Here is a 14,284-nt window from a genome sequence, read left to right as displayed (position 1 = left end):
GTAATGGCCATGCCAGCCTTTGAAGAAGCGCAAGGTCGGTCACACAGATAATATGATGAAATAATGATTTAAGCCCTGATTTTCAGATATCAGATTCTGTATTTTTCAGTCTCACCAGGGGTTCCCTAAAGCAGATGGCAGAGAGGTCCCACGTGGTGCTGCTTACATTAGAATCTCCAAGGATCTATGATAAAATACAGAGTCCCAGACTCCACTGTCCCTGGGGATGCTCACTCTGCCAGTCTGGCAAAGAACCCTGAAATCTGTTCTTTTTAAAGTTCTTTGGGGATTATAATGCACAGTCAAGAGTCCGGGCCCTCTGCCTGACTGAAGGAAGGATCAAAGGGGAACCTTGGAGGCAGGGAACTGAGGGAGCAGGATTTCAGTTATACACCAAAGAGCCCATGAAAGCATGAGTTAAGGTAACACGGTGGATATGCAGAGGAGAGGGTGAGTTGATGGCAAAGAAGGACTGACAGGACTGGATCACAAACCTAAAGTAGAGAAAGAGCTTGAATAACAAAGAGACTAACATGCAATTAGCCATCATGGAGGACACAGGAGGAGGAACAGGTGAAGATTCCTCTCCTGAGTCAACATTTGTCAACATGTTGACAGAGAGAGGCTAAATTCTTTATATGTGTCTTTCAGGAAACTCTGAGGCTTGGTAAACAGAAATGCTGTGCTAGTTCACCAGTTTCAACTGGGAAAAGTCCAAATGAGGGCAACTTTGAGAGATTCCTGCAAATCCCTCATGCCACGGAAGCCACTCTCCTTCCTGGTCCCCAAGTAACACATACCATTCAATCACTATTTCTCAGCAAGCAGGTCTCAGAATTAATAAGACCTGCTCGGTGCTCTCCCAAGCAACAGAGAAATTGGCAAATAGGCACAAAAGGCTGTCATCTGCATTGTCCCTATAAAGATAATGAAATGGCAGCCAATTGTAATTGTGGTTATATCAAAATGGGTTATCAATCCTATATTAGCTTCCAGGAGCACCCCAGTGCCTCATTTTCAAGGTAAGCTACTACAAAACAAACATCCAAGGAAACAATATCTGAGGCACATTTAATAAAACTGGAACATGTCATATAATCTGGAAGTGTTACTTCTTGGTTTTCTTTGTTCAACAAACACATTTCATAAGCAAAATGAGATAATGTATGTTATATTCTGGGTGGTTCTGTGGCCTAACAGATAACATGATGGAATTTGCTTCCACTGAAATCTTGCAAATATATTCCGGGCACCCACCAGCTGGGCCTTCTTCAACACATCACAATCCTCAGCACTGACTAGGCTGTTCGATGGGTGGGGGTCACCAAAGGACATGGAACAAAGAAGTGGTGTCCCTGCTCCCCAAGAAAATTCCCCTAAAGCTGACTGAGAAATCCAGCACTCACTGAGAGAATATTTTACTTTTCCTTCAATAAGAAAACTCAATTCACCCGCTCCAGGTAACAGAACCGACCCACTCACTGCAGATACCTGGGTGACACTGAACCCAATGAGACCCATTAGCTCCAGGGAGAGCAGGTGGGATGGCCTCACATGAGGGGCTGCAGACCCAGGCGCCGAGTCTAGCTGCATGGTTGTGACATGGAACCAGTACCACCCAGCTCATCGCTCATATATTCCCAGTTTCCATGGGGAAAAACTTACAGGTCTGAGTGGAGAATAGCAGGGGATTTAAACATCTTCTTGGCTCTACCCACCTCCTACCTGCTGGGTAAATACCTTGACTTGCTAACAGGATGTCCAGCCTCAGTGGGGACTGAGTTCTTCTCTTGTCTAATGGCACTGTGAGCAACCAGAGGATGAGGCCATGCAGACTTGAACCAAGGTGGGTCAGGTGTAAGTGTGAATGAGAAACACCCATGGCTGTGGAAAATTGCAGGTACCCCACTTTTCCAATTCAGAAATCTGGGGTAGAAGTTTATTATAAATATATAAAGAAGTTTATTATAAATACTCTCCCCAGGTGATTATGATGCAGGGGTCTGCAGATCAGGGCTTTAAGGTTCTAAACTCTTTAGAAAAACAGGCACAGTCTGTAACCGCCTAACCTGCTGCCCGGGAGGGTCTCCTGGGAGAGCTGTCGGCTGCAGCATCTGCCGCCTAATTGGCACTTGGCCTCTTAAAAAATAAAATCTTTCAGAGTATACCCATGGTGGCTGACTTTTGAACTTGTCTGCTTAGGGCAAACAGTTCATGTGGCTCTGGCTTAAAGTTTAGAAAGTGGCTTTATTAATTTTTTAAGTGAACTTGAAAATGCTTTTCCTTTGGAGAATTGAAACGAAAGCTTTCTGGATGACTTCATCAATGTTTTGGAGTTTGGTTTTGAGTATTAGGACTAGGTGCAGACATATGATAGATACTTGGAGATTAAATTTTTCTCATGCAAACAGCCCAGTCAATGGTAGTATTAGCTTCTAATAAAAAAAAAAGGGAAGCACAGAAGGAAGGGATTTAAAGGGACATCTTGTGACATGTTCTTTGAAGCAAGACCCAGACTTATTTATCCTTGTCCCTCAGATCCAAATACACTGTCGAGTTTAAGGCAAAGACTTAATAAAATTCATTTGCTGAATGAATGGATGAATGAATAAACAATCACACAGCTGATTTCTGAGACTCTAAGTCAGACATTTCAAGCTTCCCACTCCAAACTTTCCAGCTATGTGAAATAGGACTGAACCCCACTTCAAGATCCATAAGCAAATGTAACCTCTTCTATAATCTTCTCTAATCCCAAGAGGTAGAAGAGTAGTATATTGTCACTATAAACCACTTTAATTTTAAGTTATTGGTTTATATGTGTCTCTCTTACTAGACTTTATTTTTTTTTTTAAGATTTATTTTATTTATGCATACAAGGACTGGGGTGTAGGCCAGAGGTTCCAGGAATGAGAGGAGTCACCAGAGACAGAGTGGGGAGCAGAACAGGCATATCTACTGAAATACACTGCTTAGGGGAGCAGTGAATGAGACAGGAGAGGTCTGCTGCACCATGTGGGAAGCTCCCTGGCCAGGGATCAAACTCATGCCCTCATGCCTCAGTGGCTGGTGATAGCTTGATAACGTTGAGACTTTAACCCCAGCACCACCAGGGAGGCCCTCTTACTAGACTTTAAATTGGAGGAAAGTATGGGTCACAATTTATTCATTGTTGATTTCTAATACTTACTCTTGACATTCAGAAACATTCAGGAGGTGTTTTACTGTATGGTTATAGAGACAAAAGAATGGATGACAATCATGGGAGTAGGATGGAGGACCATGGGCTTGAGGATAGCACAGCTAGGTATGCCTATAAAGTGGTAACAGAGCCAGCACTTTGGGTCAATGTATTTTTGATGCCTTAGGTGGTGCTGCTTGTCACATGATCCCTCAGTTTGGGAAACTGTACATCACAAGAGGCCTTTAGGTAGAGCCTGAATGACCATCAGGTGGGTATAATGATGAGGGATTTCATAGATGTCACTGGGTTTGTATTAAAGTGACCTTAACTGGGTCTCCCCTGGGGGCGCAGTGGTTGAGCGCTGGGCGGCGTAGCTGCCTGCAGCCTCTGCAGTGCCGGTTCGATGACCAGCCACCGGGCGAGGGTCCCACATGGGGCGACAGACCTCTCCTGCCACGCCCATTGCTCCCCTCAGCAGTGTATTTCATCAGTCTGCTTGTTCTGTTCCCCGCTCTGGCTCTGGGGAATTCTCTCGCCCTCCTGGCTTCTGACTGTACCCAGTGCTTGTATAAATAAATAAATAAATCTTTAAAAAATATAAAAATAAAATGACCTTAAGTATCCCTTCTGAAGGTAAAGTTTTGTAATTCTAGAGCAAATTGAAAAAAATCACAATGTGGTTAGATTAAAAAAATGAAACTTAAAACCAAGATGTTTAGGTAAAGTTGATATTGTGAGCATATAGTTAGCAATGCCTTTTCTAGCTTCCTTAGAACACAGAAGTGCTTCTAAGAGATATGTTTTGGGTGGTCCACGGTCTCAGCAAAAGGGGAGATGAATTTGAGCCAGTGCCATCTTTTTGCTTCAGTAAAGCTCTCTGCGGTGGCATTCACTCAACAAATATTTATTGGGTAGTTAATGTATGCAAGGTTGTGTGCAAGGCATAGTAAGTCATGGACACCTAATACCTTCCACTACAGATATTTTGTTGATTTACTGTCAGAGCACTTCACACTCCATTAGGAAACAAACAAACAAAAACATCCAATTACTAAGTCATTAGCACTGCCTTTTAAAAGAGAAGACCAGAATGCAGAACATTCGATTGCAAGGGCCCTAAGAGACCCAGCACAACCTCTTCATTTCACAGATGGAAGAACAGACTCATGTAGAAAAAATGAGGTACCACTGATGTGCTGACATGGAAAGACAAAAACAATATATTCGTGAAGTGTAACAAGCAAGGTGAAGGACACTGAGGACAGTATGAACACATTTTTACAAAAGGGGGCAACAAGAGCAAAAATGACTAAATTAGGTATTTGTATTTTAAACATTTGCCTTCTGAAATTGGCAGGGGTCAGTGGCTGCCAAATGGAAAAGAGCAGTGAAAAATAGGATAGGATTGGCTTGTGGATTACAGGAAATTTTTTCTCTTGGTTTTATGTGTTTCTTTAATTTTTTAAAATGTAGCTTTGTATTGCTTTTATAACAAATACATACATACATATATACATACATACATATATATGTGACTGTGTATGCACCTATCTATATCAATCAATTAAATGGAAAGAAAAATCCTTGCATATTGCAGGCTGTGGATGAGACTTGCTTCCAAATTCCATTCTGAACATCACTCTACGACATTTTATGAAACATTCGCCAAGTCACTGAACCTCCCTGAGCTGTTGGATAACATGTGAGGGAACAGTAATCGCACCCATGACTTATGACCGTGGTGAGAATTTGGGAGTTCGGGCGCATCGCCAGTATGGTTGCTGGCACACGGGTGGGGGGGGGGTCTCCATGGGTGGAAATAAAGGCACCATCACATAAGAGTGACAGTGATGCTTCTTATTGCTGTCTAGAAGGGGAGCCTGAACAACAACTTGTGTCCCCTGGCTTGCAGCACAGTGGGTTCCTGTTCTACCAAGCTATTTCCCTGTCTCACTGGAGAAGTACTCAGTCAGATAGATGATCCCAGGGCAGAGAAAACACACTTGAGGTGATGAGGCTTGCCTGCCTTCATGAGGGGAACTGAATTGGTGACTGATAATCAAATATGATCTCTGGAAGTCACCTGTGGTGACCAACCATTATTTTTTGTTATCTATATATATAAATATATTTGTGTGTGGCAAATGCCATATGATATTAAAGCCTTAGGATGACAGGCCAAGAGCATAATTCATGGATGTCAACACATTCACCCTGGCAGGCCAACTCTGCAAAAAAAATAAAAAGGAGGGCCTCCCTGGTGGCACAGCGGTTGAGCGCTGGGCTGCAAAGCTGCCCGCAGGCTCTGCAGCGCTGGTTTGATCCCCAGCCGGCTGGCAAGTGTCCCACATGGCACACAGACCTCTCCTGCCACGCCCGCTGCTCCCCTCAGCAGTGTATTTCGTCAGTCTGCCTGTTCTGCTCCCCGCTCTGGCTCTGGTGAATTCTCTCACCCTTCCACACTTCTGACTGTACCCAGTGCTTGTATAAATAAAATAAATAAATCTTTAAAAAAAAAGAAAAAGAAAACCCCAAACTAAAAGGTGAGAGTTAGACTCTACATCTCCTTTTTGTAAGCATTCCTGAAGTGGGTCACCAGCTGCTGACTGGGGAGTCCTGACCACAGGAGAGGGTGACGCCAGTCCACTCTGACTAATCTTTCTCCCGAGCAGAGCTAAACAGATTTGGGGTTTTAGTGCTGTGGCGTGGACTGCTTGCTCAAGAGGCAGGTCTGCTAAAGACTTGTGAGGGGGTTCTCATTGCAGATACTCACAGTAAGATTTCCATATTGGGGGCTGGTATTCCTCAGCATCTAAAATAAAGAAAAAGAAATCAATCCGTCAGCTGCATGCCAAACTGTCAACATGTGTCTCCTCTGGAGGAACAACAGCCTGTCAGCTACTTGCCTTCTGGTCCCAGGGGTCCCCTCTGCTCATTTATGGGACACTTCCAGGCGGGAGGGAGGAAATATGAACAGTAACACTTGTGGACCCAACACCACTTTATTCAGTTCACTTCCCATGACAGAATCAATCGTTTAATCATTTTCACAGAGACCAGTAAATCAAAAAAGATTTTTTAAAGCAATGAACTTAATTGTACCTGCCCTCCCCAACCCCCCAGTAATCCTTTCAAGCGATATTTACATAAGCTGGCATAATAAACATGCAATTTATCTCACAGTTTCTAATCAGACCTTTAGCCCATTCATTAAGACTTGAGGGCAAGATGCAAAGTGACAAGTATATAAAATTAAATCTTGAAACTGTGCAATCAACCAATTGAGCACCTAAAATACTAGATCTGACAGTAAAGATGCTGATGATTCCATTGGAGTCACATCATTGTCACACACTCCAGTGTGTGACGTAGGAAATTTCCAGAAAGCCTCTCAATAATCTGAAAGAGTGAAAGAGTTTCACCAAAATGGAGAGGACAAAATTGTTATTCATCGGTCTGGAAAACAGTCAGTGGGAGAAAATTCGCTTGTTCTGTCCATGCAACAACCCCAGAGCTCACAGCTGAATTTATAATTTGGAAAGAGTTATCAGAATCCTCCTGAGCACATAGCTAAGGCCTCGGTAAATAGACTGCAGCTTATAATCAGAAGGAAAAACCTTTTCTCCCCAAATCACAGGATGTTGTGTGTGTGGGGGTGGGGGGTAGTGGGCAGTGGACCAAGAGTTCTCTGGTTCAGCACCTTTACTCAGATTGGGAAGTTCTGCTTTGCCATCCTGGGCTCCTGCACTGCCAGGGCCTCACTAAACCGCTCTTAGAGGACCCTTGATATGGAGCTCCAGCCGCACACTACTTTCAGGCAGAGGAATACAATGTTTCTGACCTTATGCAGCAAGTCAGTTTGAGAAATTCCCGGCCCCCCACCCCCAACAGAGAGAGGGGGGGGGGGATGCTTTTAGAAATAAAAATTTGGTGAACTTTTCCAAATTCACTGTGACAGCTGTGTTGCTTTTTTTTTTTTTTTTTTGCCTTTTGTTTAGATTGCCCACACTTTATATAAACCATTTACCCCTTTCCAGTATCTTCTTATAGGAAATATAACAGAGAGAAGGAAGCTGCCTATGGAGACTGAAGATCACAATGCTCTCTGGCTTAAAATCCTCCAATATCTCCTCTCTGCATTTGGAATAAATGCAAAACATCCTACTGTGACTAAAGGCACTGGTCCCTGCCACCCCTTTGGCTCCATGGCAGACATTTTTCCCTATTTCACTTAGCATTCAACCACCCTGGCCTTCTCTATTTCTAATACAGGTAAAGCTCTTCTGAACCCCCAGCCTTTGTTCATCTGGACCCTCTATGCAAAATACTTTCCAACAAGGCTTTGCAAGGCTGACTTACTCCCTCAGGTAAGTGTGGGCTAAATGTCACCTCCCAGGGGCTTCCCCTGCCAATCTTTTTTTTTTTTTTTAAATAGAGGCATGTTTTATTTATTTATTTGTTTGTTTGTTTTGTTTATACATGCACTGGGTACAGTCAGAAGCGCGGGAGGGTGAGAGAATTCACCAGAGCCAGAGCAGGGAGCAGAGCAGGCAGGAGGGTGAGAGAACTCACCAGAGCCAGAGCGGGGAGCAGAGCAGGCAGAAGGACCGAAGTACACTGCTGAGGGGAGCAGCAGGCGGCAGGAGAGGTCTGTGCGCCATGTGGGACCCTCCTCTGGTGGCCGGGGAGCAGCCGGGGATTGAACCGGCGCCTGCAGACAGCTTCGCAACCCAGCGCTCAACCGCTGCGCCACTGGGGAGGCCCCTGCCAATCTTGTATAAAGAAGCCTCCCCTTAACCCCAGTCACTCTTCCTGCACTTATTCCATTTGAAATAATTTATTGATTTGCTGGCTTGTTATTACTGGGCTTACCCCACTGCTAGTCAAACTCCATACAAGCAGGCTATTTGCCTCATTCATGTGCCTCTCACCAACCCCCAGAAGGGTGTCTTGTATACCACAGACAACCAGAAAGTATGTGCCAAATAAATGAGTCAACTCTCAGGGTTCAAATATTACCTCTGACAACGACTGGCTGAATATCTTGAAGGTGACGTAACTTGCTTAAGAGCTTCTCAATACTCATCTTTGCAAAACAGGAAAAATGAAAGTACCTCCCTCAAACCTATTTCTTAGGATTATTGTAGGAATTAAATGAGAAAACGTATATTAAATTCTGGGGACAGCACCAGGCGAATTGCCAGCTCTCAGTGAAACCCCACTGATGCCGCTGTGCTGTGGTATTGTCACCTCACCCCATTCTGTTCTTCCCAGGTAAGCTCATAGTCTTGTTTTCTCTCCCTTTACCGGAGCAAACGACGGTCTCTGTCCTGGCCCCCAGCTCTGGACCCTGTAATTAAGTTCCAGTACTGTTGTCATGGAAAGTTTTTCTTTCCCATAAAAGAATCAAAGTGAGAGGCCATTTGTCATGCTTCAATAGCACAGCTATAATTACCTTAGTCTTAGAGACACATTTCACAAACCACTAAAGTGCACTGTTAGGAAACCATGGTCAAAATATTTTTTTAATATGTTGAAATAAATCTTCAGTTGCCTTCAATACTGCCCCACCAACACACACTAGCCCCAGTTTCACACACTACTTTTCAAAGACCTATTTTACTCTTACAGAGCATGAAACTTTTCTTTTTTTTAATTTGGAATAGTTTTTCAAGGTTATTGAGTTCACCTTCCCCATTTGGCAAATGAAGAAAATGAAAGCAGAACGATTAAGCGGCTTCCTCAAGGTCATAAAATGAGTGAGCAGCAGAGGTGGGAGGAGAGACCAGGATCCCTGCCTTCCGGGCCCCGCCGCATCAGTCACCAGGCAGTCCACTCTCATTTACATATACTGAGATCAGGACAAAAATACTACATATTTGTTATTTCAAATAAAAAATAAAAAAGAAAATGGAGAAAAGAAAAAATTAGCAGCATGAAAAATTTAACATCAATCAAGTGGGAGGATGTTATTCCACATACACATCACCCAGCCAAGAGCTAAAGTTCAGAGATGCAGGGTATTGGAAGTCTTGGCAGCATAAGACATAATGCTGATGGCAAGTGCATTCTTTTGTTAAATATTTTAGAGAAATTGGCATAATGCAGAAGGAAGGGAAAGGAAGTAGAACATAAGAGCTTCATGTTCTAAGAATAAAAACTACCATTGGAGTCAGAAGACAATTACACATTTTTGGAAAGGAACAAAGATTTAGAAGGGTCAAGAAGGCTTAGCAAATATATTGCTTTAAAAATATTGACTAATGTGTTCTGAAACTTTTCAAAATGTGTAAGCCCTTTGACTCAGCAATTCTATCATGGGATTTCAGCTTAAGGCAGTAAATGAACACCTGTACCAACACATTAGGTGTTCATGGCTTTGTGTAATAGCGACTCTAACAGCGCAGGAAGAAGACAGCAGTGGAAGAGACTATCATATACAGTGGCCAGGCACATGATGGGGTGGGCCAGAGTTTTGTGGTCAAGAGCAAAGCCTCTGGATTGTCTAGCTCTGTCTGTTACTAGCTGCGTGACCTTTGGCAAGTTACCTAAACTCTCTGAGCTTCAGTTTTTAAATTTCTTAAAGGGGAGTAACAATGTTCACCCACATACAGCATGGTGGAGGGAAATGTTGGTTAATATGTATAAAACACTTAGTCTGGTGTCTGGCATCTAGTAATCTCTACGCTTGCTGTCGTTAATTATCCATCTTTACGGACTGAAAAATATCCACGCTATGTTAAGTATTAAAAAAATCGGGTCACAAAACAACTTATTAAACATCTCATTTTTAAAGAAGAGATAACATATTTTTATACATAGAAATTATCTACAGGGCTATAAACTGAATTATAAACAGTTGCTATACCTGATAAAAATACAGGTGATTTCTAATTATCTTTTCTTTGACTTACCTGCATTTTCTAATTTTCTGTTCATATTGCTAGTATAAAAATTAATATAAGAAATAAATTCAGGGGAATGCTATGTGGTTTCTTTTTTAACAATGTTTTTTAACATGCTATAGAAATAAATCACTACTCTGGAAATAAAGTAAAAGCAAAAAAGCCCAATAGAAAGACTTTTTATTCTAGCACACACAGCCTATGCAGTGTTTGTGCACAAATTGCTAAGGGTGAAGACTAGAGAAAAAAGACAAGTGCTTCTGTGGCATAAGACCATGCCCAAGTCCCTTGGCCCTCTTTTTGAAATTTCAAAATAAACATGAATGAGCAATGCCAAGCAGGCTGGGAAGCAGGTATCTGCTTTCATTAAAAGGGGAAAGATAGATATAGAAACTTAGAAAATTATCAAAAAATAGGTAAATACTACCACTTAAATGAAATAACATATAAAGAATATGAACATATTAAGCAAAAAGAAAAGAAAAACTGGCTAATGACCTATAGGTACAAGTTAAAACATGGAAGCAATCTTGAGAAAACCTGTTGAAAGAAATCAATCCCTGAAAAGACAGCATTGCTGCTCTGAACTCTGGGGGGACAGTGAAGAATTTGGGGATCAGCACAGGGAAAGCTCTTCAATGTTTGAGACCCAAGGAGAAGAAATGGGTGATCAAGAGCACAAGTCATAAAAAGTCATCTTTTGAGAGCATGCTAAAAATACTTTCATATTTCCATTTCCTTTATTAAACTTAGAAGCCATACACATTGTTGAAAAGCAGAAAAAGTCCAACTATGCAGCAATGATGCATTCTGTGTGTAATATAGGTTCTGGGAAGATGAATCTCTGGGGTCAGGACTGTATATACATTTTTTATTTTAAAACTGTTACAATGGTCTTCAAAAAGTTGTAGCCATTTGATGTTTCAAATACATGTGAAAGAATGCCAGTTTGGGGCCTCCCTGGGGGTGCAGCAGGTTGAGCCACGCACTGTGAAGATGTCCGCAGCCTCTGCAGCATGGGTTTGATTCCCGGCTGGCCAGGGAGATACCCATATGGCGTGGCAGACCTCTCCTGCCTTGCCTGCTGCTCCCCTCAGCATTGTCTTTGGTCATCTGCCTGTTCTGCTCCCTGCTCTGTCTCTGGTGAATTCTTTCATCCTACTGCGCCTCTGACCTGTACCCCAGTTCCTGTATAAATAAATAAAATCTTAAATAAAAAAAAAACAACTGATTTAAAAAAAGAAAAGAATGCCAGTTTCTCCACACCCTCACCAACACTGGCTATTATCAACACACATTTTAATTTCTGATGCTCTCTAAACTCAATCAGAAAGACAACAAGACTAGGTCCAGGGAAGCAAATGGAAAGACAGAAAGCTCCCAGGAGTGAACCTGTGGAAACATATGGCCATGGAGGGAGGTGAAAACACATGAATCCCACACGTTTCGATGTCTGCAGCTGGAAGGTTATCTCCTCCCAGATCTTTTTAGTTCCAGAATTATGTTGATTTGATGAAATAGCCTGAGGAGCAAGTGTAAAGGAATTTGGCGACTGATTAATGAAGAAAAATTAGAGAATGCCATGTGTTACACTTGGGTAAGTGACAACTAAAGAGGAAATACCTGTAAACAACAAGGAGAGCCAGATTCCTTCTCTTGGCTCAGTGGAGTATGACTAGACTAACAGAAAAACACACACGGGGGTTTTGGAAAATTAGAGGAATGAAAGATTCACTGATGTAGAGAATGATCCACCGTGGAAGCTGGAGATTACCCATCCTTGAGAAATTTCAAACAAAACTGCATCTGCTACATCAGGGGGACAGAAGGGTAATAGGAAAAGAAGGCTGGGTTCTCTCCCTCTGTCATCCCCTCTCCCAGAAGAGCCCACGGAGTCTGCTGTCATTTTTGATTTATTGGTGCACACATTTGCAAATGGGCTGCGGTTAGTGGTTTTCTTCCAGGGAAGTTGGATGAAAACAGGTTTTTTAATCAGCCATGGGACAGCCTCACAATGAGATGACAGTTCAGAATTTGTTGGGTGATTAGCTTAATGGGCCCAGAATGGGTTGGGATCCAAACAAAAGGGAAACAACTACTACACGAGTGTATGTTTTGTTTGTGCATGTGCTGCAATATGTCCTTGCCATGTGCATGACGCCCCAGCTTCTTCATAAGGATGTGAGGGACCAGAGCCCGCAGCCTGCAGCTACGGTGTTATCAGGTCATCCAAACTAACGGTGCCACACTTGAGCTGTGAGATGACTTGGAGATCATCCTGCCTGTCACAAAACATAGCGTTGTGGAGGCTGTAACAGAGAGCTTTCTTGCTGTCATGCTGGCAAGAGAATACAGGAATGTGTTCTACTGCTTGTCACCTGTACTGGTTCCCTGCATTCCCCTGAGAAACCAGACATCTATGTATTCTCTTTGGAAACTGCTGCTTGGTAAGGAGTGAAGGCCTTCTGCGCATGTAACTGAGGATTTCACACCAGAGATTTTTGTAACTGATTTAGTTCTACTTGCAGAAAATAGTTAATTAAAAAAAAAATTGTAGAAACTATTGTTGGGCCCTGAGGCTGGGCCCCCAGGACAAGGCTGAGACATTTTGAAGATGATGAAGCCATTGCAGATATTGGGCTAGAGCTTATGGTCACTAGAGGGCACTAGGGCCACATGGAGCTTCTGTCCTGGATCACTTACTCTGTACTCAGGCATGACAAGATTCCTCCATTCCAAAGGCATTTATTGAATAAATACAGTGAGCCAAGCCCTGAATACACCACAGTGAGCAAGGCAGGTACTTAGGAAGCACTTCACGATCCAGTGCCTGGCCCTCTCCCTGACGGTCTTTAGCTTCCCTCTTGCCCACTATACTTAACCACTCTGGCCTCTCTTTTGATCCTTGAGTACATCAAGATCATTCCATTCCCAGAAATCTTAAGTCTCTTTCTTCTGATTCCACATGGCTGACTTCATTATCGTGTGGATCTCAGCTTGAATATTCTGGCTGCCCAGAGATATCTTCCCAGACCATCTGATCTAAAGCTAGCTCCCAGGGCTAGCTTTAATTCTTTCAGAGCCTTTTCACTATCTAGATATACTATATGCTCATGTTCTTCTTTGTTTCTAATTGGTATCCCCAGACTCCACGGATAGCACTATGAAAGTAAGAACCTCATGGGTCTTGTTTTCTGATGTATGGGTCTATCCTCTGGAAGACTCAGCCAGAAGCCAGGGGAGCCTAGCAAAGGGGGCTCAACTGGGTTTAGGACCCACTCATCCCCCCAAGCCGGGCATAAACTGCACAACTGGAATAGCCCTGACTGTTGTGTCCTAGGACATGGAGGTGCTCAAAGAGTAGACAAGTGAAGGAAAAACAATGTTCCCTGACTCAAAACTTTGCATCCTGTTGATGGATACAAATAAACAAGGAGGCAGATGTAAGAAGAGTACACGCAAGAAGAAGTACAAGAAGTATGTTTAAGAAGAGTGTCGATAGCCTTTGGAAGGCTGATGGGAGCTTGGGGCAGTAGGCCCTTCTAAACCCTGGTCAGTTACTTCTGGTCTTGAGTAGCTCTGTCCAGGGATCCTGGAAGAATCTTCCCAGAGCTCTAACAGAAAAGCTTATAGTCTTCAAGGACTGAGAGAAGTGTAAGTACCCTCTATTACCAATGCACATTAAGCCTAATCAAAGAGGTTTACTATCACCCAGACATGTACACAGCAGCCAATGGCAAGGGATGACCAGGGACAAACGTACTCATAAAGCAAGATGTGGCCTGTCAGGGCCAGCAGCAAGATAGTACATGACACTGAAAGCTCGATGTGGTTCAGCCTGCAAGTTGAAACAAAGACATCATGGTGTGTGTGTGTGTGTGTGTGTGTGTGTGTGTCTAGGTTTCAGAGTGGCTATGAATTAAATTAGAGAGATAAGTACGAGTTGGGTAATTAAAGGCTTTTAAAAGCAGGCTAAGGGCCTACTTTATTCTAAAAGAAAGGAGAAAAGTAAGCAAGGAAGGCATAGCATCCAGTTTGTACTTTAGAAAGATCACACTGGTTACAGTATGGAATTGGACTTGAGAAAGAAAAGAGGGAGGGAAGGAAAGAGCCGGCAGATCATCCGGGGTGCTGGGCAGTACTTTGGGCAGATGACACCAATGATCTGAACTTAAATGGAGAAAATTGAGATTTG

General features: G+C 43.0%; 1 protein-coding gene across 2 annotated transcripts in view; it reads right to left on the bottom strand.

Annotated features, from left to right (window-relative positions):
• Positions 1-14,284, bottom strand: part of CHN2 (chimerin 2) — a gene marked incomplete at both ends in the record, with an annotated part of 253,890 nt that overhangs the window by 112,116 nt on the left and 127,490 nt on the right. For both annotated transcript variants that reach the window (XM_084229858.1, XM_084229859.1), the window contains one exon: positions 5,958-5,996. In XM_084229858.1, coding sequence (XP_084085984.1) covers positions 5,958-5,996 — 39 coding nt within the window. Of the gene's footprint in view, positions 1-5,957; positions 5,997-14,284 lie in introns of those variants that run through there.

This window comes from Talpa europaea, assembly GCF_964194135.1.
Source record: "Talpa europaea genome assembly, chromosome: 3".
In the NCBI taxonomy this organism is placed as follows: domain Eukaryota; kingdom Metazoa; phylum Chordata; class Mammalia; order Eulipotyphla; family Talpidae; genus Talpa; species Talpa europaea.
The sequence above is the reverse complement of the archived record's forward strand: the minus strand, read 5'-3'. Positions and strand labels throughout refer to the sequence as shown.